At 41.5% G+C, this 27,738-nt stretch overlaps 1 protein-coding gene and 1 pseudogene across 1 annotated transcript; both read right to left on the bottom strand.

Moving 5' to 3' along the window:
• Window positions 1-3,071: 3,071 nt before the first annotated feature.
• On the bottom strand, window positions 3,072-4,007 carry LOC147735078 (olfactory receptor 8U3-like; annotated as a pseudogene).
• Window positions 4,008-26,347: 22,340 nt separating this feature from the next.
• LOC147735077 (olfactory receptor 8U3-like) lies at window positions 26,348-27,283 on the bottom strand. Its single transcript, XM_086952602.1, has one exon. The coding sequence runs from the start codon at window positions 27,281-27,283 to the stop codon at window positions 26,348-26,350; it is 936 nt and encodes a 311-aa protein (XP_086808728.1).
• Between the last annotated feature and the right edge of the window lie 455 nt (window positions 27,284-27,738).

The following is a 27,738-nucleotide window of genomic DNA, read 5'->3' as shown; positions in this document are numbered from 1 at the left end:
GCATTATTTCAACTGTTGACAGGAGATGCACCAGTGCTGGATCCAGGATTCACCACTGAGTAAGAAAGAGTGACAATAGCACTACTTACCTGCTAAATGAATGTCCTGCCGTAGGATAACATTAGTGATTCTATGTGAAAAGATTTTTAAGTGTCAACTTTTAAAATACAATATTATTCCTTAAAAATCACTACTGTAACTAATACGCTTTTACTCATCTGTTTACAGTAGATATCCAAGGACTGAATCTAGGATCCAGTCCTGTGGTTAGAAAAGTAATCCATAATGTAACTAATTGCATTTAGCTAGAAATTCACATTGAGGTCAATGTTGCATTGTGTTTGAAATTATGTTGCCCATTGCAACAACGGTAACTACTGTACTTAAAAGTCTACTACCTATTTGCAAAGTATTTAAACTAAAGTAATTCATTCTGAGAAAGTATAATATGTAATGTGATGTATAATGTAATTATAATTTAATTTAAATAAATAAAATTTCAAAAACGAAATAGTTTAAAACATGTAGTAAATCAGTATAAAAAAATATTACAATTATTACATATAAAAATTGTCATTTACAAAACCTTCGAAATTCACTGAAAAAAATATAGGTTTCAGGCCTGATATAGTTAGGAATTAGAATTTAAAAACCTTTGAAATTCACTGAAAAAACCATAGGTTTCAGGTCTGATATAGTTAGGAATTAGCATTTAAAAAATCTTAGACATTCACTGAAAAAAACCATAGGTTTTAGGGGTGTTATAGTTAGCTGGACATTTCACTCGTACAAAACAATTGAAATTCCTCTGATATAGTTAGTTGTACTCACTATATCTCACGCGCCCGCAATCCACTGCTGATGATGTCACATATTACATCACTCATGACATGGTCAGTGACATCCCTGATGACATCTCAAAAAGCAGCAGGACCAATAGCTCTTCTCTTCAAGTACATATTTGTGCATGCATATGTTTGCAAGCTATATCACATTCAATTTAGACCTACTGACTTTGTGCATAGTTAATTAACTTTGTTTAGGTTGGGAGAGACACAATACCCCTGACTAAACTAAGCTGTCCCTGCCTCACCACAAGTATATTGGAACATTCATTAGTGACTGAACAGCCCTCTTGATAAGCAACGTTAAGTAATCATTTTGCTGCATATTGCACATTTTCAACACAGTTCTTTCAAAGTTTTATTGAGGAACCCCCCCACTTCTCAGTCTGAACCTCCCCTAAGAGTCTACACTCTTGTTCATTGCTTTCTCATTCATTGAGTACATTACTTGGAGCAAAGCCTAGCCCCTAAGCACTGATCAAAATAACATGGGGACAGAAATAAAAGGGACAATGCCCTCTATCCAGCAGCACTATAAGTAAATTATGCCCAAGCAGGGAACCAACAACCAGAATCTCTGGATTCATTTAGGGGTAGAAGTCCTCTTGGGTGTGGCCTAATGGAATGTCCACAAAGCTAAAATCATTGTTTCTTCCCCTCTGGACACTAGACAGAAGGTACAATTTATTTACTACTTAATATAATGGGGGCAATATATCCAATCATATGTTCTGCCTTCTACCCCTAAAGGCCCCCAAGCAGTCTTTCTTTCTACCAAGGAAAATGTTTTGTTTGTTTTTGTTTGTTTTTGTATTCTGAAACCTAGAGACCTTGTTGTGAGGTTGGACCTATTACCTGAGAAAAAAAAAACGAATCCATGGAGTAAGTGAAGACCAAGAGGAAATCACATGGACTTCATATGGTTATAGTTTCATCTGTTTCTGTTGAGGTGATAGGCCCTACCACACAAGTGTGGTATTGTTTTAATTGAGGGAATTTTCGGATTACTGGTTGGTAGGATTTTTGTAGACCTCTGCATATTATGGATCTTTCCCTCGTAGAAATTGGAGGAAAAAGTGTAATTACAGCCAAAGTTTGATGTTTTCTGGATTTTTTGTGTAAGAGAGCACAATTGGTTCCATGCAGGTCACACCAGCTGGATTTGCCTTGATGGCGTGCACCTATGACCTACATACCACTGAGACACATGTATCAAAAACTGATAAAGTGCATGATTTAGATCTTGGTGGTCTTACAGCCGTCGCTTGGCAGGGCCAACTACTCTGCTGAGCTGACTGTGGTCTGTCCACCGTATTTAGATGTGTGTTCTTCTCTGTTGGCTCACAGTACTTCTGCACCATCAGGCCGACAATGTTGCACCAAGCCGATTTAGTTGTTCCCGTTGTGCTGGTTGCGTCATCGCGGTAGAGTCCTGACAGAGTGAGGTTGATGGGGGCGTGAAGACATGTAAGTACCAACTTATTTATATGCAAATATTGTGGGGCCTAATAAATGGTGGGTGATAGCCCAATGACACAAGTAGACCACTGTTTTTATCTGGAAACTTGCAATAATACAGAATAGTAGAATATGTGCAGGACATCTAACTTGGGCCTCTATTGAAATTCTATAACACATATTAGCAAGCCCATTATCACAGTTTTAGCGGCAGGAAATTCCAGCTAAAACAGCGATAATTTTAACGAGCTTCTTGCTAACATGCACCTTAGTTCTTTGAGAGGCAGGTAAGTCCTTGGTATTTCCCCAGGTTAGAGCACCAAAGCTAATGTGCAAGATCCTCAGACATAGGCTGGAAAAAGTAGAATATCAAGATTGTAGTTTCTATCTCTGCTGTGACTGATTCATCCCTACCGTAATGTTCAAATCTTGTGCGTACCAATACAGCTATTATTGTTATTTTTTTGTTGTTATCATTATTATTGTTATTATTATTATTATTATTATTATTATTATTATTGAATTTTGCAAGGTGCAATTGAAATCTATAAAGCGGTGCTGGTAGCACATGCACAAGCTACACCTTGCTGTACCATCATTACGGGAAGTCATCTCGAGAGATGAATTTTTGTCAAAATCAAGAAAAAGAAAGAAAATAATGAAAAGTCATTAAGAGAAATATTCTATCTGAGATAGTCTTTTTTATGTGAAAGTGAAAACTCGATAGCAAGAACAGGATGCAAACATTGACAATCATTCCAGTAAGGATCAAGGACAATGTCTTTTGTGGATGGCTCTCCTCATAGCATCTTTCACCTCTTTGTTCCTCAGGCTGTAAATTATGGGATTCAGCATGGGAATAACCACAGTGTAAGACATTGAAGCCACTTTGTTGTCTTCCAGGGAATAGCTAGATATGGGTCTGAGATACAAGTAAAAAAGTGCCCCATAGAAAAGGACAACACATGTAAAGTGGGAGGAGCAGGTGGAGAAGGCCTTGAACCTCCCCTGAGAGGATGGGATTGCCAGGATTCTCCAGATGATGGACATATAGGAGGCCACAATCACTGACACAGCACTTATGGTTAGGAAGTCGAAGGAGATGAAAAGCACTTACTTGGTTGCAAAGGTGTCTTAGTAGGCAAGATCTAAAATAGGGAGGAAATCACAATAGAAATGCTGAATCTCATTAGGCCCACAGTAGGAGAGGCAGAATACACAAGTAACATTCAAAACTGAGTTGAACAAAGTACAAACGAAGGCTGCAAGAACCAACTGCAAGCAGACTCTCCGGGTCATGACCCTATTGTATGCTAAGGGGTGACAAATAGCCATGTAGCGATCATATGCCATCACAGTGAGTAGCACACACTCTGTTGTCCCAAAAAGTGAAAAGGCAAAGAGTTGTACAGCACATGCGTGGAACAGGATGGTATTCCTTTCAGTAAGGAAGTTTACCAGCATCTTGGGAATGGTGACTGTAGAGTAACAGAGGTCCACAAGGGAAAGGATTCCGAGGAGGAAGTACATAGGGGTCTGTAGACGATGGCTGAGCCAGACTAGAAGTATAATGCCAACATTACCAACCACAGTCATGGTGTACATGGCCAGGAAGACCACAAAAAGAATCCCCTGAAGGTTTGGAACATCTGTAATTCCCAAAAGAAAGAACTCAGTGACTTTGGTGCAGTTGTCTCCATCCATGCCCTAGAAAAAGCATACAACGAATGTTACTTTTAGTTTGCTTCAGATCATTATGTCTAAGGAAATATGGTGCATGCAAAGAGTAATCAGATCATTATCAAATGCAAAGTGTATATCAACATGGTTTGGAGCTGTTAGTATTTATTAATCTGTGGTGAAACTGAGAAAATGCATGTTCATTTATTCCTGAACTGTTCAGTTATCATAGCATTTCATGAAAAACAATGACAATAGTTATGTGAAGTTCCCAATTGACCTAAATAAGCAGTCTACCCTGACGAACAGTGTAAACTGACATGCTGACAGAGTTAATATTTCTCATTAAGAAAGCTAGTTCCAAATGTTAGCCTGCAGACCAAATTATTCCACTAACATTTGGACCACAACCTGCACCTTAGGCAATAACCAGTAATTGGAGACGTATTCTCACCCAATTGGAGACTTAGTATCAGTCATTAATGTCTACTTTGTCACCCTAAACCAATCTCTTTTTACACCTTTTTCTATTCACCTTCCGGTACAAATTCACAGAAGACCTAAATCCAAAATGGTTAACTACTTCTGCCACTGGAAAAGGCTCTCCAAACCATTCCTCTATTTGGATGAGGTCTCCTTCCTTTGTCAATGATAAGAACTCTTTTCCTCTTGATAAGATTGGAGCAGAGTGTCTATGAAGGCCCTCAAAATAAATGGAAACAGATACTGTTAGCACACTTTTGACATCTCTAATCGGGTTCATCTCAATTGTATGAAAGAGAGGGGATAGGGGAGGTGGGGGCGATAAAAGAAGCATGACGAGAATTGGAGGGAGAGAAAACAACAGTCTTTCATAGGTCCTGCAATGCTATATCTCATGTCAGCAATGGAAGGATACATGTTGCCCAATCAAACATGTTGATACCTTAAATTATCATGTTTGGAACAAACAAAACGATAGGCAAGAACACCATTGAATCAGGAGCAGGGAAGTGAGAAAGATGAGAAAGACATCCAATCAGCAGTAAGGAATGGGTCCTCAAACCAAATGACACCGAGTTGGCAGTCCAGATGTCCTCATTAGGATGCGACCTGACACTGTTTGGTCACATTCCTACATTTCACTATGGAAGTATGCATTTTGGCTGTAAAACAGCCATAATTCATGCTCCTATAGTGAAATAGGGGGTGTGGTCCATCCCTGTACCTCGTGGTAGGCACCTCAAGGTGCCTGCCACAAGATGCAGGGATCAACAGGGGGGCACCTGGTACCCACTCGCCTCCAATTAGAGGACGTGCATCAAAGGGGGCCCTACTGGGTGACACCGAACAATGCTTTCCAACATGGTTTCCATGTCGGACACGAAGGCATGGCAACCATGTTGGAAACCATGCATTGTAATCCCAACGGCAGAAAGGCCCGCCCTTGATATTGCTGGCCAGATTCCGACTGGCAAACAGGCTCTCTGAGCCCGTCGGAAGGTCGCCGAAATCACCACCAGGTTTACTTTCTGACCGCCTATTTCTTAATGAGTTGGTCAGAAATTATACAGAGGAGCCGATTTCAATGTGACTAGGAAGGCTCCAACCGGCAGTTCGAGCCCTCCGAGACGCATTGTAATCAGCCCGAGGTGTTCAACAACAGACAGCAAAAACTATACTGTCTATTTGCGATATCTAAAAACTGCCCTGGATGTGCTAATCATGATTCACATTGAGTAACATGAGAGATGAGAGATATGTATTACACTATGACAGAACAAATACAATTAATCAATTTCTCCCCCTCCTTGGGAAAATATTTACGCTCAGAGATATATTTTATCTAGGACCTCACAAAGACTGGTAAATGTTCCTGATCATGTTGAGGCTTACGTTCTCTTAGGTAGTCCTCACATTTGCGGTGAATTTGTAATGACACTCTTTCATCACATTACGGAAGAAGGGGAGAAACTTGGTTGAGAATGTTATGTTATGGTTTTTTATGCAGATCTGTAGAGTGTACTATCACCTGTGAGGGGATCCTGGCGCTGAGCAGGTGCGAGCCTTGCTTTACCTAGGGGAACTTCTCAAAAAGCCATTCCTTCAGCTTCATGCATAATTCAAGTATCAAGGAGGAATCTCTGTTGTATAGTGGCATGTAATTCCACTTGTTAATTCCATCCACAAACGCCAAAGTTATTCCACATAGAATTTTCAGAAATCCCATAGGAAAAAAATCCTAACTATATATACCTACTGGCGACCGCCAGTAGGTAATATATATATGTATATATATATATATTATCCACCAAAGCGATCCTCAGACTCTGTGCGCTCAACTGTGGGTGCTCTGCAATGGGGCCGGATCAGGACCCAATAACAATTTTCTCTCCAAGAATGCGGCACTCAACGTTTGTAAGATTTAAACAGCTTTACTTTATTTCTCCAGCTCGGACCAACGCGTTTCAGCCATCACAGGCTTTGTTCACGGTAAGTGAGCTTTTTTTCTATGACCACTATTTATCCCAATTAGCAGTAAGGGTGCATTATGGGACTAGCTAGTAGTCAATTATATTTCAAAATGAAAATGCAACGTGTGATCATAGTATATACAAATCTCAATAGTCCAATATGTATACACACGCTCTGCCTTACCCGCACATCATGATTACAATCTCATATTTTCATCATATGTAGACAGTATCTATTGTACCGAGTATAGTGCCCATTGTCAGCATGACATTATTCTTCTCGTCAGTGTTTGCTCGTTCTTCAATAATTAACAGTAGCCTGATACCTTTTATCATTTGTCATTTCTCGCGCTGCTTTACGCGCTTCTAACAGTTCATTTCGTCTGGTTCTATTATATGGAGAGTGATATTTGTAACGTTTTTTGACGATATTTCAAACAATAGTCTCTTATATGGGTTGCATTTTCATTTTGAAATATAATTGAATACTAGTCCCATAATGCACCCTTACTGCTAATTGAGCTGGAGAAATAAAGTAAAGCTGTTTAAATCTTACAAACGCTGAGTGCCGCATTCTTGGAGAAAAAATATATATATATATATATATATATATATATATATATATATATATATTCAATGAAAAAACCATAGGTTTTAGCCCATATATAGTTAGGGATTAGCATTTTCAAAACCTTATTTTACTCGCATAAAACCATTGAAATTCGCATTTATAGTTAGATGCTCTAACTATATATCGCGCACCCGCAATCCACTGCTGATGATGTCACATATTGCATCATTCATGACATGCTCAGTGACATCACTGATGACATCACTGATGACATCTCAAATGACATCACTGATGACATCACTGATGACATCATCCATTGACTGTATGTTTCTGTAAAGTTAAAATATGTATTACATATTGAAGAATGAGTGGATGTATAAGTGTCTGGATGAAGGATTTAGTAGGTGCATGACTGACTGTATGAGTGAGTGATTAAATGTGTCTCACTGAGTGCATGGGTTAGTGACTAAACTGTCTTAATTTGTGCATCATTATGTCTGTTGTTCTGTAAACTGCTGCATGTGTTGATCAGTAGCTATATGAGTAACTATATGGGTTATTGATTGGTTGCCCAAGTATCTGTATGGGAGACTGAGTGTGTGTGGGTGACTGGGAGGTGTATGACTTTGTGCATAGATGTGTGAGCAGTTGATTCACATGATGTATGGGTTAAAAGTGCATGTGGAAACAGCTGTATGGGCGGTTGACTGTGTGCATGAGTGTATTGGTGAGTGAATGGATATCTCAGTGCTACATGTCAAAGTAAGTACATATGTAAAACACAGTACATGTGAGAGTTGACATATATAAATAACTGTGCATAAGAGCCAGTGAATGTGTGAGTGGCTGTATGGATCATTGTGAACTTGTATCAGGGATTGTATAAGAGAGTAAATATGTGTTAGTATATGTTTGAATACGTAAGATGTGTATAACTGTATAGTAGAGGAAATGGAGGTGTGATTGATTCTTTGCATGACTGACTAGGTGTGTGAGTAACTCCATGGATGAGTGACAGTCTGTGAGTGTCTGTTTACACTGAGTGTATCTTAGGTTATATTAGAGTCTGAAGAGGTTCATCGTATTATCACATGAATGATGTCATTAGTGATGTGCTCAGTAATGTTAAATGAGATGTCAAATGAGATGTCATCAGACATGTCATTTGAGATGTCTTCAGTGATGTCATCAGTGATGTCATCAGTGATGTCATTTGAGATGTCATCAGTGATGTCATCAGTGATGTCATCAGTGATGTCATTTGAGATGTCATCAGTGATGTCACTGAGCATGTCATGAATGATGTAATATGTGACATCATCAGCAGTGGATTGCGGGTGCGCGATATATAGTTAGCGCATCTAACTATATATGCGAATTTCAATGGTTTTATGCGAGTAAAATAAGGTTTTGAAAATGCTAATCCCTAACTATATATGGGCTAAAACCTATTGTTTTTTCATTGAATTTCAATGGTTTTTTAATAACAAATATCAAAAGCTGTCAAATGTCAAGTACGTGATAGGTAAAAACATTTTCGTGTTTATGCACGCTGATGTGCTTTAAACGCTGCCCCCCCCCTCTTTTATCTTAGAAGTACTCTCTCTTTGCAGATAGTGAAGGGTAGTTAACGCAGGCCTTTGCCCCCGTTGTAATCCGTCGTGCCTGCTTGTCTCTCCATTTGATTGATTGTTATCCAAGCATTTACTATTTTAGAATTTATTCTCTTTGGTTCATTCTCTATTTACTAACAAGCACAAAGCCGCAATACTCTGTTTAGTCTTTGCAGATAGTGAAAAATCGTGTTTAAAAAAAAAATTATCGAGCAAAATCAGTAGGCCACTAATGGGATCTCTTTTTGACCTCGCTAAAATAGAAACATTAGGAACAACCCTTCATGAGAAATACGAAACTAGTGAGATGAACTGAGCTCCACACCATGATGGCTGCAAAACAGCTCGGCTCCGCCACCCACCCCGCCCAAAATAACGATAAACTCTATGCAAATATTATAAATATATACAACACACCAGCAAAGTAACAGGGTAAAACATTTGATTAAATAACTATTTACATAACTATTTTATACTTTTTGTTGCCTGATCCGGCTAGCTCAATCGATCGAGCATGAAACTCATGCATTCTGATAGCAAGCGTTGCTGCTGATGCTATGCAAACAAAAACTGGTTTTCAGTTTGTACATTCTTCAAGATTTTTCATCCAAGGCTGGTTGAGAGTTTGTAGAACGATGGCTTCAGATTTTCAACATACGATGTGGTGGCGCGGACTGGGAGGGTGCGCTTGACTTCTGCCCCCTCCCCAAGTCGTGTTGCCCTGACGTGGCCTAAGATCGCCCCCGACATAGGCGGCCGGCTCCCGGGGTCCGGCGGAACTTTTTGCCTTTTGATGACTCTTCCATTCTGGACCTTATCCCACAATCCGTTTGACCTGAAGACACGCTGTAGTGGGGCGCCCCTTTACCGTTTCAGTTGCCATTACGTTCGCTTTTGCTACACTGTGCCTCTTCCGCCATTCAGCTGTTTACTGCCCGCTCTTGCGACTACAGCGTCTCGCTCACCATGTAGTTAAGTTGCTCCCGCTCTTGCGATGCAACTATAGGCGGCTGCCACAGGACTCTCAAAATGGCGGCCGCCTCTTCAGATTTGGGTGTGGTCCACTAAAATGGCCATGGGACACCTTGTAACTCGGACGCTTGTCTGCTAGGGCTTGGGCCCCATTCGCAAAAGCGTCCACTGAGCCTTGAAGATTCTACAAAAGTCTTGGGGCCCCCGACTCCCGCAGGGTTCTGGTGGGGAGCGGCTGCCATGATTGCTCGTGGAATGGCCACGACTGAGATACGAGATGGTGGTGCTCTCATGCTAACGCCAGCTTCAGTCTGAAACATCCAGAAACACTGTAGACTACCAATTCGATCAGTTCCGGTAGCGCCCCAACGTGACCCGGTAGGGAAGAACTTGCCCTCCCCTCTTTGACTGATGGTTCTTGTTGCCTGCCCCTTCTGTTGTCATTTAACAGAACTTTTTAGACTGCTGAAAGGGGTTGTGTTCCGACCGCTGGTTGGTGGAGACATTTTGACTATATTCTGGACCTACGTTGTCCCGTAATGCGTTATATGACACGCCGCGTTAGCGCACCCGGAAGTACTCCAGTGCGCGAAGCGCAGCTTCCCGGAAGGGATCCGGGGCGCGGCGCGCAGCGCGTAACGTAAGCATAACAGGTCATGTGACTTGTTAATGAAACTTTTCATTGGTTCATTTTACTTTTGTTATACTAATGATGAAAGGCTTGGTCATATGACCTAGAAATTACGCTTTTTATTGCTTTCGAACATTATTTTTTCTTAAACATATATGTTATAATGTTCCAGGCTAATGTATTTTCCCGGAAAATTTACAACTGTCCTGCAAGTAAAATATATGTCTTTTTCTAGCAGAAGGGCGTTTCTTTGTCCCATGACGGAGCCGTTGAGCAAAAGATGCTCGGCCTGCTGTCTTAGTCGCCGATACGCCCGAATATCAGATTCTTATCGATCACTTTATGTTGCAGGAGTAAAAAACACAACAGCCCTTGACCATTTATCTTTACTGCGTTCCTGCGTATTATACCTTTTAATCGTCATGTAATTGGACTGCTTTATTTCACGTGCCTTTTACTGATTCGAAAACAGTGACTAAAATTAAAAACTTTACCAATGTAAACACTACTACCATGTTTTGTTTTAAAAACCTTTATTGTGAAAATATCAGTATACAAATACGGGCCTATAACCACGTGGGCCGGCAACGGAGCAAACTGGAATCGTATATGATGAGGAGACATTTACACTGTAGAGGAACGCAACGAGCGGGCCATTAGGTTGCAAGAACTAAGGTGTCTAACAGTTGCGGAATTGGTGGACGTACATTTTGTAATTAAAATACGACAGGGCAACTTACAATAAAATTATCTAGATATACATTTGCGGGCAAGTACCATGGGTGACGTTAATTCGAACTTTCAATAGTACAGTAATTAATAACACATCAGAACTTAATATCAATAGGGAAGTCGAAATATTCAATCAATTCTCATTCCCGCCGGCCATGTGCTTCAAAACTGCATACGTATCTCGTGATATCAAGGTTGTGCAACCAGTACACAACAAGGAGGTACGAGTCCCATTTATACCGGCGCCATTTTGGGCGAGGCCGGGCAGGTCCAGGATATAGTCAAAATATCTCCACCAACCAGCGGTTGGACCAGAACCCCTTTCGGCAGTCAAAAAAGGTTCAGTTAAATGACAACAGAAGACATAGGCAACAAGACCAACAGTCAAAAGAGGGGAGGGCAAGATCTAAAGCCATTGTTCTACAAACTCTCAAGCAGACTTGGATGGAAATATCCTGAAGAATGTACAAACTGAAAACCATTTTTTGTCTGTATAGCATCACCAGCAACGCTTGAGTCAGCTTTGTGTGAAGCCGCCATTTTGATTCAATCAATAGCGTCCCCCTGCACACATTCAGGGACCTGGTCGTGTCAAAAGGTTAAACGGATTGTGGGACAAGATGCAGAAAGGAAAAGGAAAATAGTTCCGCCGGACCATGGAACTTTCGGCGCAGCATTGTAGGATGGCCACACCAGTGCAGCAACTTGCTAGACACCACCTCGGTGCCATCCAGATCTCGGCGCGTTGTGCTTCCTTCGGCCTACTGTAGCCGCAAGTGCAGACGCAACTCAGCTGGATATTGAGTGAAACACCAAGGGGCGCCCCACTGCAGCCGAGGAGCCTCCATCTTGGGGGCGACGCACAGCATCACATTGCTTTCTCAAACAGCCCCCACTGACTGACACAACCTCACAGGCCAACGGGGCGCCCCACGCCGAATTTCGGCGCAGCATTGTAGGATGGCCACACCAGTGCGGCAATTTGCTGGACACCACCTCGGTGCCATCCGGATCTTGGCGCGTTGTGCTGCCTTCGGCCTACTGTAGCAGCAAGTGCGGGCGCAACTCTGCTGGACGGCGAGTGAAACGCTAAGGGGCGCCGCACTGCAGATGAGGTGCCTCCACCTGGGGAGGTGAGAGAGGCCAGTTTGCGCCACCTCCCCCCCCCAGAGGCACCCCACGCCGACTTTCGGCGCAGCATTGTAGGATGGCCACACCAGTGCAACTTGCTGGACACCACCTCGGTGCCATCCGGATCTCGGCGCGTTGTGCTGCCTTCGGCCTATTCGCACATCGGTCCGCTACTGACGCCGCCTCACGTGCCAACGGATTTTCTACGCTTTTTGTAGCAGCACGTAACGTAAGCATAACAGGTTATGTGACTTCTTTATAAAACTTTTCATTGGTTAATTTTACTTTTGGTTTCCTAATGATGGAAGGCTTGATCATATGACCTAAAAATATCACTTTTCATTGGATTAAAACATTTTTTTTTCCCAAACGATGAAAGCCCCACCTTGTTTCTAGATGTTTCAGACTAAAGCTGGCGTCAGCCTGAGAGCACCACCATCTCGTGGCTCCGTCGTGGTCATTCCGCGAGCAATCATGGCAGCCGCTCCCCACCGGAAGCCTGCAGGAGTCGGGAGCCTCCAAGACTTTTGTAAAATCTTCAAGGCTCAGGGGACGTCCGAGTTCCAAGGTGTCCCAGGGCCATGTTAGTGGACCAGGCCCAAATCCGAAGAGCCGTCCGCCATTTTAAGAGTCCTGTGGCAGCCGCCTATCGCTGCACCGCAAGAGTGGGCGCAACTCAACTACATGGTGAGCGAGACTCTGTAGCCGCAAGAGCGGGCGATAAACAGCTGAATGGCGGATGAGGCACAGTGTAGCAAAAGCGGGCGGAATAGCAACTGAAACGGTAAAGGGGCGCCCCAGTACAGCCGACGAGCCTCCACCTGGGGAGACCTGTTCACAACGCCTCCCATCCCCCCCGCGGGGCACCCCACGCCGTTTTTCGGAGCAGCATTGTAGGATGCCAAAACCAGTGCGACAACTTACTGGACATCATCTGGGTGCCATCCACATCTCAGCGCGTTCTGCTGCCTTGGGACTATTCGCACAACAGACCGCTACTGACGAGGCCTCCCCGCGCACCCCCCGGGACGCCCCACGCCATTTTTCGGAGTTGCATTGTAGGATACCAAAAACCAGTGCGGCACCCAGGTAACATCACCTGGGTGCCCTCCAGAACTCAGCACGTTGTGCTGCCTTGGGACTATTCGCACAAAACACAGCTACTGACCATTGTTGCTTCTTTTTTCAAACAAATGTTTAAATGTATTTACTGTTTTTGTTGCGTTCTATATATTTAAAAGTTATTAAAGTGTTATAATCCTACTTTGTTGGAGTACTATATATTTATAATGTGACACATAATTGTAAAAACTTTGATGTACAAAGAGGCATCCCTGGAATCTATCGCTTCAGGCTCGGTCCCACACACCCTCACAGTGAGAATCCCCTCCCCAAGCACAATACAGGATGGTTATCAGATAGTAGTAACGCGTGTGGTGTGACAGATCTACTGTAACTCCTTTGAAGAGGGGTGATTCTCTACAGCTGGGGCCATAAACTACATCTGCAGGGCTAGGTGATAGCCTGGGACCGGCCTGAACAATCGGACACAGAGGAAGAAGAGTGTCAGAGGGTGCCGTAGTGAATAGGGTGAAAGGGTGGTGTCGGGCGGGCACAGGGTGTTATTCTCAGGGAAGAGCAGCGCACATGGGAGGAGGTTTCTGGCCCATGCATGAGAGAGAGAGCGGGGGTGACCAGTGCGTGGGGGAGATGCTTGCGAGGGTGAGGAGCCATGCTGAGGATCGGCTGCGTGCAGAGAGTGGGTCTGGTCAAGGCATCTAAAATGGCTGCCGTGCTCAACAAAAGTGTGGCATTGCAAAAAAGACAAGATGGCGCAGACAATGTTTATCAATAAGGATTAATTTATAACAATTATTTAAAACAAAATATTTACTCGCAGTGACAACATGGCGGTCAACAGTTCCTGATTTCCATCGAATCGAACGTTAACAGACGTCACGCAACAAAAAAAAAAACGCTCACGCACAGCCGCTGGAAGACATGTATCAACATATATGAGACTCCTCAGCCACCCTCAGAAAACAAAAGGGGTCAGGATACGTCTCCCGTACCCCCTTATACCTAGTAATTTAATGAAATCGAAACACAAAATGGTGAATTCACGTTTCGCTACCAGTTTGCGAACCGAGAAGCGCTTCTACCGCGAAAAATCAAATTTTTATTATTTGCCCCACGGGACCCTTTAATAACCCCAACATCATTCCTAGGGGGTCAAGAGAGGTCTACCTAGCCCCCTTTCATTAAATTTCCCCTTCGTTTTTCTCCTCCTCTTGTCTATCGATCCTACCGACAGACAAGATGGCGGCCGCACCGGACTGTTTAGAATGTTGACAGACACCGGAGAGCCAATCAGCTTCGCTACGCAAAAGCTCCGTTACGCGAAAAGTACGCGATCTGGAGCGCTATCTGGGACGCTGTCACAGATATACCTGTTTTTTAAACGTTAATTTCTCAAAATCCACTGGAGCACATATATTGAGACCCAGCAAAGGCACATCGGACTAACAGTCTCTATAATTTTGCCAAGTTTCGTGCAAATCCATTCAGCCGTTAATTTGCGAACCGAGAAGCGCTTCTACCGTGAAAAATCAAATTTTTTTAATTTTCCCCACGGGACCCTTTAATAACCCCAACATCATTCCTAGGGGGTCAAGAGGGGTCTACCTTGCCCCCTTTCATTAAATTCCCCCTTTGTTTTTCACCTCTTCTTGTCTCTCGATCCTACCGAGAGACAAGATGGCGGCCACTCCGGACTGTTTAGAATGTTGACAGACACCGGAGAGCCAATCAGCATAGCTTCGCAAAGCTCCGTGACGCGAAAAGTACGCGATCTGGAGCGCTATCTGGGACGTTGTCACAGATATATACATTTTTTAAAACGTTAATTTCTCAAAATCCACTGGAGCACATACATTGAGACCCAGCAAAGGCACATCGGGCTAACAGTCCCTACAATTTTGCCAAGTTTCGTGCAAATCCATTCAGCCGTTCGAGCTAAAAGTGAGGCCAAACGCCCTATGGAAATTAACATGGGAAAAACGCGTTTTGGGACCCCCCTTTTTTCTCGGCCCCCCCTTGACGAACCCCCCCCCCAAATTTTCAGGGGCTGCTCAGAAACAAAATGTGCCATTTTCCTGAAAATTTCAGCCGATGCCGTCCACAAACGCCAAAGTTATTAGACATAGAATTTTCAAAAGTCCCATAGACAAAAAAATCCTAACTATATATACCTACTGGCGACAGGCAGTGGGTAATGTATATATATATATATATATATATATATATATATATATATATATATATATATATATATATATATATATATATATATATATATATATATATATATATATCCCCGAGGCTGCTTAAGAAGGTCGGGTGCAACAAGGCGTTTCCAGCAGGCACCAAGGAAGCAGACACGAGCCCAGAATAAGTGCAAAAACAAGTAGCGTTTATTTTTCAAGAGTCCGCCATAACGCGTTTCACCACCGGAGTGGCTTGATCACATGACAACGTTTGCATTTTTTACTGGACCTTTCAAACAGCTAGCACTCCAAACACGTGATCTTTAATGTGAATGACATAAAGAAAAGGTGAGAATGCAACAAATTGTGCTTTTGGAAGAGAGACTACGCTTCGTAAATAATAAAACAAAAGCGGAGTAATGCTATTTTCCAACTGGTTGAAGGGAAAAATTGAATTATAGTAAAAGCCAGTAATGTCCTATACATAAAGGTTTACAATTAAACAACCAAGAAGGTGATTCAGAGAATGTGTATGGCATAAATGCATGAATGTCATTATTAATACATGTTTTATAAATACATTCTTCAAGACCTGATTGAAATACACTTCTCCTCGAGTAGGAAGAAATGTCACATTTCTATGAAAAAATACTTTCTTGTAAAAATATATATAGTAAAAAAATATATATCTATACATACATTTATATAATTCATATATTTACACAATGCAAATTAGGAGGTACCGGTCATTCCTTAATACTGGCATAAATGCTAAATTTATGAACACAGTTGGATCATTCATGAAAAAGTGAATAAAGTGCTATTTGGTGCCCAAAAATAAGGTGAAGTGAATCCCGAATTAAATAAAAATATATATATATATATAAATATATATCTAAGAAATCCAGGCACAATTTCCACAAGGTGAGGTGTCCTCCCACACCTCAGAAAGACGCAGACACGGTCCATTAAGAGGCTGCCTGCTTTCCTGGTACACTTCTGTGTTTGCAGATACGGAGTCAGCTCAGGTATGGGCTCAGGCAGCTCACCCGCTCAGCGCTGAAGCCAAGGGACACTGCTCCAAAGGCAGCCCGTGACTACACGGGAGAGTTTGGTGCAATCTCGCCAACTCACAACCCAGAGGACCGGCGCTTTGAAGGTTGGAGCGTTTTTGCAGGGACTCGAGGGGTCAGGACATTTAAAAAAATCACTTCATCAAGTATGCCCGGATTTGTGAACGCCAACAACGAAAAGAAATGGCTTTGGTTACCCACAACACGCACTCCAGACACATAGCCTTCTGGGAGTTGTAGTTTGACATTGCCTGCAACTCAGCGGTTGATCACATGGTTGGGGCGGCGTCTACAAATGGATTTGTTATTCAATCTCGAACATTGCAACAGGGCACTACGGACATGAGGACATGAGGAGCGGCAGCGAGGGGTGTCTGAAGAAGGTGTCATCACCGAAATGCATTATGCCCAGCTGCCTGAGTTTCCATTAAATAGAACCCCACCTGTTAAATCCCTGCGTTGGCTTCTTCCTTTCATAGCTTTGAAGGGTGGATGTATATATATATATTGCATACAAAACAGCACAGCAATCCGGAGTGAAAGTTATTAACTTAATTTATTCGCACAGATCGCAACCAACTCATTTCAGCCTATTCGGCTTTGCTCACGGTCAGTGAGTCTTCTCTTTCTACACTATTTAAGCCCAGATGGCTGTTATGTGTCATTCTGGGCATTTTAGAGTATTTTATGCCACCATTCATTAGTATCCAATAATTTACAAAGAAAATTATTCATTTTCAATCGCTGTCTTTCGTGGAGGATTTTGATCTCCAGTTTGACATAATCTGCTACACTTTTTTCATTATACACGTTTGTTAATAACATTAGAATTTAGTATTGGTATTTTCAACGTGTCATATCTTAGTAGATGAAATCACTATCATTGCTATTATATGTTTGTATATCCATGCTGTTTTTCGAGTGTAGTACTCATAATTATATCAGCATTCGGTTATGTCAATTGTATTCTATTCTATCCAAAATACAGATTTTTCTAGTATTTTGATGCAATTATTCACAATTCGCAATTGTTTACAGGATTTGGTATCCACAGTCAATTTATCAAGACAAAATTATCCCTTAAAAGTTCAGATCTTATCACTCATATTATTCCAAATGTGTGTAAAGCTCCTCGTCATAGTTCATTCCTCTTGGGGTCTTAGTTTTGAGTCTCAAAATGTATTTGGATTCCATTTGACAAAGTTTTCTAGTTCTGTTCCCGTCCCAATCATTCAACGTAACAGTTTTTATACCATAATAACACATTGATCTCCAATCTCCCTTCTGACATACCATCATGTGTTTGGCGGTCGCATATGAAGTGTCTTTATTTTTCACCGCTCTAATGTGTTCCAAAATGGTTTTATGCAAAGTGCAAGTCGTACTTCCAATATATTTGCTGCCACGGTTGCATTCAATAATATATCTATACTACTATTATAAAGAGAGAACTTGCACCTTTTGGCCAGGTAAACTCGGGAACCACAGCACCAATCACAACACCCAATACAGCGTTGGAAAGGGCAGTTGCAGCAGAAGGACATAGGCTATGCAGACTCCCACCATATACATTTAAAATGTAAAAGAACCGTGCCAGCAAAGTAGTCCCTTGTGGGCGTGTTGGGGGCGTGACAATCGCTGGGGGCATTCCGTCACGAATGTTGTTTTTTCTTCCCAGGTTCTATACATTCCTGCTCCCTTTAAATAGTAATTCAGTGGAGGTCCCATTCTCTTAGAACCACCCCAAGCACAGTGTGGGCAAAAATACAACTAAAAGGCCCTGCAAAGCATTATGGGATAAGCTTAGCATAATTTTTAGCATTCATGAAAGGGTTTCAATGTTTTTGAATTTTACTCATCAGGGACATCTCGGGACGACGAGGTGAACTGCAGCTTGATGTATAATATTTTAAATGCTACTGCATTTGCCTCATCAGGGACATCTAGGGACGGCAAGGTGAACTGCAGCTTGATATATCATATTTTAAATGCTATTGCATTTGCATCATCAGGGACTTCTAGGGACATGAGGTGAACTGCAGCTTGATGTGTAATATTTTATGCTATTGCATTTGCATCATCAGGGACATCTAGGGACCATGAGGTGAACTGTAGCTTGATGTATAATATTTTAAATGCTATTGCATTTGCCTCTTGGGGACAACTGGGGAGAACGAGGTGAACTGCAGCTCTTTGTAGAATTATTTGGATACTATAATATTCACTTCCCACTGCTAATCTCGTCCCATAATGGTTTGCAGGGGCTTGATCTCAAAATCATCACCTCTCTCACTGCTTGCTGGAAGCTAATTTCACTTTTGTGAAATGACTATATGCATTTTAGCATGTAGAAATACTTGTTATTTTACCTTGAATATATGAGGTTTCTGTTTTAATAATTGGAAATGTGACGGAACGAAATATTGCGGATTTATTGTACCAAGTTCGTGCCAATTCCGCCAACCCCTACTTTAAATACCCCTGCACCCCATAATCATAACCCACCCTTACTCTATAAAATACCCCAACACCCTTAAACACTAACCCATCTTAACCCTATAAATCTACCCTGTACCCCAAAACGCAAACCTATCCCCAAACCCTAAAAATACCCCTGTACCCCAAAACCAAAACCTAGCCCTGAACCCTATAAATACCCCTGTACCTCAAAACCCAAACATACCCCTGAACCCTAAAAATACCCCTGTACCCCAAAACCCAAACCTACCCTGAACCCTAAAATACCCCTGTACCCTAAACCCCAAACCTAGCCCATAACCCTTAAAATACCCCTGTACCCCAAAACCCAAACCTACCCCTGAACCCTAAAAATACCCCTGTACCCCACAATTCAAACCTAGCCCAGAACCCTAAAATACCCCTGTATCCCAAAACCCAAACCTAGCCCTGAACCCAAAAAATACCCCTGTACCTCAAAACCCAAACCTAGCCCTGAATCCTTAAAATACCCCTGTCCCCCAAAACCCAAACCTACCCCTGAACCCTAAAAATACCCCTATACCCCAAAACCCAAACCTAGCCCTGAACCCTAAAAATACCCCTGTCCCAAATAACCCAAAACTATATCTGATCCATTGAAATACCCAAACACCCCAAAACATATACCTCAGTACCCCAAAACATATACCCCTATACCCATACTTGCCTTATCCAAACATTTTTAAAAAACATGCTTTTACCATTCATGCATTTACAACGAATTTCGTTGTAAATGTATGCGTGGTAAGAAGCATATAAAATGTAATGCCATGCGTTATAATGGCATTGCCGAGTCATGGTACTTTCGTAATGAAAGTATGCAGAGTGATGGTATGCGGAAAGAAATTTGCGGAATAATGGTGTTTACCCTCCCCCGTAAGTACATTGGTGGCATGGCGGCCCACATCTCCAGCAACATACTCATATTTTTTCACCACCAATTGGAAAAAATGCACAGGTCTCTCTCATTAATGCCCAGCACCGACATACACTTTTAGACACACCTCCCACCACAAGTTCTAGAATTGCGAACTTTAGAGATGGGGAGCTACGTTAGAATCTCAACATCCTGTGATTCCAGGCAAATCGCTTTGTCTCACCGTGCCTACCACAAATCAATGTGTTCTTCTGTAATGTAAATTGTGCTCATGCCTTGTTGTCGAGTTCGCGCTATATAATATTGCAAGGAAAATAAAGTAGGGAAACTCGAGTTCACAAACTACTGAACGCGCACTCTTAAGTGCATCAGCAGTGCGCTGTGAATCGGAGCGTTTCACAGGCCTGTCACAGATAAGAAATGCTATCAAAATGAAATCCTACGAAACAATATACTACTGGCCGGCAGCAATTCATACCCGGACAACGTCGGGACGGGCTGCTAGTATTGCATATTGTGAGATACATCTGATCTTCTCATTTAACACAATTGTGTTGCCATTCGGTTCTACAATTGATTTTTTATTCTTGCCAATTTTGCACGCCTTGCAGGAAGTACATTTTGTGAATCCATTTTGTTGATCCAATAACCAATTGCTGTCTGGTTGTTGCGAGAAATAACTTTTTACTAACATATCTTTCAACGATCTTGCTTTTCTATAGGTTACTGTAGGTTTAGCTCCCAGTAATTTCCCTATATCTGGATCTTTTTCAATCAGATGCCAATATTTTTTCCCACTTTGTTTACTATATGTCGAAATAAAGCGTGGTTTTTGTTCTTCATTGTTTTTTTTAATCTTTGGTATCAAAATCTCCTCTCTTGTCTTTTGATCAATTCTTCTTTTGCATTTTTTCAATGTAGAGTCTTTATACCCTCTTGATTTTAATCTGTCCATGGTCTCTTCGATCTTTTCTTCAGCATCCTTGGTTTTGAAGCAGTTCTGCTTCATTCGCATAAATTCCCATATGGGATACTAGCAATTAGTGGCTTCGGATGGAGGCTTGTCCCAAGTAGCATGCTATAAGTAGCTGTTTCTTTTCGATAGAGTGTTGAGTGTATTTCATCATCTTCTATATAGATCAATGTGTCAAGAAAGGCAATTTGGGTCCTGCTCATCTTGTATGTAAATGACAAACCTATTTGGTTATTGTTAAGTAGTTGAAAAAAACTTTGAAAGTCTTGTTCTGTGCCGTTCCAAATCAGAAATAAGTCATTTATGAAGCTGACCCACTATATTTTTTTATCCAGTAGGTAGTTATAGTTAGGAACTAGTTTCCATAGGAAACCTGCAACATTCTATGGGAAATAACTTTGGCTCCGGTTGATGAATCTTTGCGAATTTCTCGAAGAAGATGGCCTGCTCTGCTCCGCTCCTTCCCTGAAAGTTTTGGGGGGATGTTTCAAGTGGGTGCTGAGAAAAAAGAGGGACCCAAAACGTGTTTTCACCATGGTCTTTTCCGTAGGACGATTAGACACGGCTACAGCCCGAACGGCAAAATGGTAGAGTCTGATTCGCAGATCACGCTTTTGCTTAAATGGTGTAAATCCCTCCAGTAGTTCCTGAGAAAATTAAAAGAAAACAATATATATATATATAAGCGCGCACCGTGCGCTCACCCCGTGTGCGCACGTTGCGTGCATCAGCTGTGCGCGAGCGGAATTCTGATTTGCTGTTTGATGTCTGTCAACATTCCAATCGGTCGAAATCAGGAAGTGTTGGCCGCCATTTTGTGTCCGAGGCAGAAGAGAGCCAAAAACAAAAGTGGAGAACATAAAAAGGGGGAAGGGTAGAGACTTTTTGACCCCCTAGGCCTTCTCAGGAGGTCCCTGAAGGACATTAGGTAGATATTGTTAGGTTCTATTATTCATAGAAAATCTGCAACATTCTATTTGGGATAACTTGGGCACTGATTGACGAATCTTCGTAAACTTTTCACAACTTATGGCCAGCTCCGGTCCGCTCCTATCCTAAAGGTTTCATGGTGATTCGTCAAGCAGGGGCATAGAAAAAAGGGGGTCCCAAAACACGTTTTCCCCATGCAATTTCCCATTGGACCTTTAGCCGCAGCTACAACCCGAACTGCAGAACGGAATTACACCAAATTTGACTGGGTGTGAGTGTTTGATTGGTTCAGATGCTCCGTCCATCACCACCCCCTTTTTTACCGCTTTGTTCGTCATAAGTTGGCAGGATATGCTCAAACGTGTGTCCCTTGCTCACTTTGCCACTGGATTCAAGCAAGCTGGGCTAAAGATGGCTGAAATGCCAGAAACGAGGGGCATATTACCAACAACTAGCGATAATTTTTGTCTCTAACTTGTTTAGAGACAAAAATTATCGCCGCACATCGACGATTTTTATCACACATAAACCTTGGTATTACCAAGGTTTAACGCAAATGCGGTAAAAATCGCCGCAAAGCATGAATATCGCTGAAAAGTCAGCGATATTCATGCATTAGCGAGCTAATGCTCTTAGCCATGTTATCCACCTCCCATTGGATAACATGGCTAAGAACTGCTCAGGGCAGGTGTTAGCTTTTGGAGATATTCTCGCTTAGCGCGAATATCTCCAAAAGTTGGTAATAGGAGATAGCGATGTTAGAGACTGTTTTCAGTCGCTAACATCTTGGCACGCCCACTTTGCATCTCATTAGTGATAAATATCACTGACATGCAAAGTGGGGCCCAAGATGGTCGCTATCTCCTACTAGCTGTCGCTAACTGGTGTTAGCGGCAGCTAGGTAATAGGGAGATAATTTTATCTCCGCTTTCTTGGCTTTTAAAGCCAAAAAAGCAGAGATAAACCCCCTTGATAATATGCCCCCCAGTCCTTGGAAGCTTGTTTCCGGTCCAGGGAAGGCATGGCTTGGCAGTTCGGGCTGGGCTGTTCCCAAGAGGCACAGGGTCAGACTGATTTGCATATGGCCATGTCTGAACTGGGGTGGCAGAGTGGGCTAAAGAACAGTGATGGATTAAACCCAGATCTGTTGACTGGGTGTGAGTGTTTGATTGGTTCAGATGCTCCGTCCATCAACACCCCCTTTTGTACCGCATCTTTTAGCCCAGCACTGACCCTAAAAAGTAATTCTAAGTGTACTTACCAGTAACTTGTATTTCTTTCCATAGGAATCCATTGTGTGGTTTTCACCAGAAATGTTTCTAAGTGTCGATTTTTGAAATGTACAAATATTCCTCTAAAATCAGCCGAACTACGAATTCCGATCTACTCACCTGTTATCAGGAGAGAACCCAGTGCTGCATCTTTTAGCCAGCACTGACCCTGAAATGTAATTCTACCTATACTTACCAGTAACTTGTATTTCCTTCCATAGGAATCCATTGTCTGGTTTTTACCAGAAAAGTTTCTAAGTGTCTATTTTCACAAACTAAAAATATTCCTAATAAATTACCTGTATGACTGAAATGCATTATTTCAACTGTTGACAGGAGATGCACCAGTGCTGGATCCAGGATCCACCACTGAGTAAGAAAGAGTGACAATAGCACTACTTACCTGCTAAATGAATTTCCTGCCGTAGGATAACATTAGTGATTCTATGTGAAAAGATTTTTAAGTGTCAACTTTTAAAATACAATATTATTCCTTAAAAATAACTACTGTAACTAATACGCTTTTACTCATCCGTTTACAGTAGATGTCCAAGGACTGAATCTAGGATCCAGTCCTGTGGTTAGAAAAGTAATCCATAATGTAACTAATTGCATTTAACTAGAAATTCACATTGAGGTCAATGTTGCATTGTGTTTGAAATTATTTTGCCCATTGCAACAACTGTAACTACTGTACTTAAAAGTCTACTACCTATTTGCAAAGTATTTAAACTAAAGTAATTCATTCTGAGAAAGTATATTATGTAATGTGATGTATAATGTAATTATGATTTAATTTAAATAAATAAAATTTCTAAAACGAAATAGTTTAAAACATGTAGTAAATCAGTATAAAAAAATATAACAATTATTACATATAAAAATTGTCATTTGCAAAACCTTCGAAATTCACTGAAAAAAATATAGGTTTCAGGCCTGATATAGTTAGGAATTAGAATTTAAAAACCTTTGAAATTCACTGAAAAAACCATAGGTTTCAGGTCTGATATAGTTAGGAATTAGCATTTAAAAAATCTTAGACATTCACTGAAAAAAAACATAGGTTTTAGGGGTGTTATAGTTAGCTGGACATTTCACTCGTACAAAACAATTGAAATTCCTCTGATATAGTTAGTTGTACTCACTATATCTCACGCGCCCGCAATCCACTGCTGATGATGTCACATATTACATCATTCATGACATGATCAGTGACATCCCTGATGACATCTCAAAAAGCAGCAGGACCAATAGCTCTTCTCTTCAAGTACATATCTGTGCATGCATATGTTTGCAAGCTATATCACATTCAATTTAGACCTACTGACTTTGTGCATAGTTGATTAACTTTGTTTAGGTTGGGAGAGACACAATACCCCTGACTAAACTAAGCCGTCCCTGCCTCACCACAAGTATATTGGAACATTCATTAGTGACTGAACAGCCCTCTTGATAAGCAAAGTTAAGTAATCATTTTGCTGCATATTGCACATTTTCAACACAGTTCTTTCAAAGTTTTATTGAAGAACCCCCCACTTCTGAGTCTGAAACCTCCCCTAAGAGTCTACACTCTTGTTCATTGCTTTCTCATTCATTGAGTACATAACTTGGAGCAAAGCCTAGCCCCTAAGCACTGATCAATATAACATGGGGACAGAAATAAAAGGGACAATGCCCTCTATCCAGCAGCACTATAAGTAAATTATGCCCAAGCAGGGAACCAACAACCAGAATCTCTGGATTCATTTAGGGGGAGAAGTCCTCTTGGGTGTGGCCTAATGGAAAGTCCACAAAGGTAAAATCATTGTTTCTTCCCCTCTGGACACTAGACAGAAGGTACAATTTATTTACTACTTAATATAATGGGGGCAATATATCCAATCATATGTTCTGCCTTCTACCCCTAAAGGCCCCCAAGCAGTCTTTCTTTCTACCAAGGAAAATGTTTTGTTTGTTTTTGTTTGTTTTTGTATTCTGAAACCTAGAGACCTTGTTGTGAGGTTGGACCTATTACCCGAGAAAAAAAAACGAATCCATGGAGTAAGTGAAGACCAAGAGGAAATCACATGGACTTCATATGGTTATAGTTTCATCTGTTTCTGTTGAGGTGATAGGCCCTACCACACAAGTGTGGTATTGTTTTAATTGAGGGAATTTTCGGATTACTGGTTGGTAGGATTTTTGTAGACCTCTGCATATTATGGATCTTTCCCTCGTAGAAATTGGAGGAAAAAGTGTAATTACAGCCAAAGTTTGATGTTTTCTGGATTTTTTGTGTAAGAGAGCACAATTGGTTCCATGCAGGTCACACCAGCTGGATTTGCCTTGATGGCGTGCACGTATGACCTACATACCACTGAGACACATGTATCCAAATAAAGTGCATGATTTAGATCTTGGTGGTCTTACAGCCGTCGCTTGGCAGTGCCAACTACTCTGCTGAGCTGACTGTGGTCTGTCCACCGTATTTAGATGTGTGTTCTTCTCTGTTGGCTCACAGTACTTCTGCACCATCAGGCCGACAATGTTGCACCAAGCCGATTTAGTTGTTCCCGTTGTGCTGGTTGCGTCATCGCGGTAGAGTCCTGACAGAGTGAGGTTGATGGGGGCGTGAAGACATGTAAGTACCAACTTATTTATATGCAAATATTGTGAGGCCTAATAAATTGTGGGTGATAGCCCAATGACACAAGTAGACCACTGTTTTTATCTGGAAACTTGCAATAATACAGAATAGTAGAATATTTGCAGGACATCTAACTTGGGCTTCTATTGAAATTCTATAACACATATTAGCAAGCCCATTATAGCAGTTTTAGCGGCAGGAAATTCCAGCTAAAACAGCGATAATTTTAACGAGCTTCTTGCTAACATGCACCTTAGTTCTTTGAGAGGCAGTTAAGTCCTTGGTATTTCCCCAGGTTAGAGCACCAAAGCTAATGTGCAAGATCCTCAGACATAGGCTGGAAAAAGTAGAATATCAAGATTGTAGTTTCTATCTCTGCTGTGACTGATTCATCCCTACCGTAATGTTCAAATCTTGTGCATACCAATAGAGCTATTATTGTTATTTTTTGTTGTTATTATTATTATTATTATTAATAATATTATTATTATTATTATTGAATTTTGCAAGGTGCAAGTGAAATCTATAAAGCGGTGCTGGTAGCACATGCACAAGCTACACCTTGCTGTACCATCATTACGGGAAGTCATCTCGAGAGATGAATTTTAGTCAAAATCAAGAAAAAGAAAGAAAATAATGAAAAGTCATTAAGAGAAATATTCTATCTGAGATAGTCTTTTTTATGTGAAAGTGAAAACTCGATAGCAAGAACAGGATGCAAACATTGACAATCATTCCAGTAAGGATCAAGGACAATGTCTTTTGTGGATGGCTCTCCTCATAGCATCTTTCACCTCTTTGTTCCTCAGGCTGTAAATCATGGGATTCAGCATGGGAATAATCACAGTGTAAGACATTGAAGCCACTTTGTTGTCTTCCAGGGAATAGCTAGATATGGGTCTGAGATACAAGTAAAAAAGTGCCCCATAGAAAAGGACAACACATGTAAAGTGGGAGGAGCATGTGGAGAAGGCCTTGAACCTCCCCTGAGAGGATGGGATTGCCAGGATTCTCCAGATGATGGACATATAGGAGGCCACAATCACTGACACAGCACTTATGGTTAGGAAGTCGAAGGAGATGAAAAGCACTAACTTGGTTGCAAAGGTGTCTGAGTAGGCAAGATCTAAAATAGGGAGGAAATCACAATAGAAATGCTGAATCTCATTAGGCCCACAGTAGGAGAGGCAGAATACACAAGTAACATTCAAAACTGAGTTGAACAAAGTACAAACGAAGGCTGCAAGAACCAACTGCAAGCAGACTCTTCGGGTCATGACCCTATTATATGCTAAGGGGTGACAAATAGCCATGTAGCGATCATATGCCATCACAGTGAGTAGCACACACTCCGTTGTCCCAAAAAGTGAAAAGGCAAAGAGTTGTACAGCACATGCGTGGAACAGGATGGTATTCCTTTCAGTAAGGAAGTTTACCAGCATCTTGGGAATGGTGACTGTAGAGTAACAGAGGTCCACAAGGGAAAGGATTCCGAGTAGGAAGTACATAGGGGTCTGTAGACGATGGCTGAGCCAGACTAGAAGTATAATGCCAACATTACCAACCACAGTCATGGTGTACATGGCCAGGAAGACCACAAAAAGAATCCCCTGAAGGTTTGGAACATCTGTAATTCCCAAAAGAAAGAACTCAGTGACTTTGGTGCAGTTGTCTCCATCCATGCCCTAGAACAAGCATAAAACGAATGTTACTTTTAGTTTGCTTCAGATCATTCTATGTCTAAGGAAATATGGTGCATGCAAAGAGTAAGGAGATCATTATCAAATACAAAGTGTATATCAACATGGTTTGGAGCTGTTAGTATTTATTAATCTGTGGTGAAACTGAGAAAATGCATGTTCATTTATTTCTGAACTGTTCAGTTATCATAGCATTTCATGAAAAACAATGACAATAGTTATGTGAAGTTCCCAATTGACCTAAATAAGCAGTCTACCCTGACGAACAGTGTAAACTGACATGCTGACAGAGTTAATATTTCTCATTAAGAAAGCTAGTTCCAAATGTTAGCCTGCAGAACAAATTATTCCACTAACATTTGGACCACAACCTGCACCTTAGGCAATAACCAGTAATTGGAGACGTATTCTCACCCAATTGGAGACTTAGTATCAGT

The sequence above is a fragment of the Lissotriton vulgaris genome, chromosome 1_2 (assembly GCF_964263255.1).
Source record: "Lissotriton vulgaris chromosome 1_2, aLisVul1.2, whole genome shotgun sequence".
NCBI classification, from domain to species: Eukaryota; Metazoa; Chordata; class Amphibia; order Caudata; family Salamandridae; genus Lissotriton; species Lissotriton vulgaris.
Note: the sequence above shows the minus strand (reverse complement) of the source record. Positions and strands in the feature narration are given on the sequence as shown.

Excerpts from the sequence above, each read along its gene's own strand:
- LOC147735077 (XM_086952602.1), bottom strand. The coding sequence starts at position 27,283 with ATGGATGGAGACAACTGCACCAAAGTCACTGAGTTCTTTCTTTTGGGA.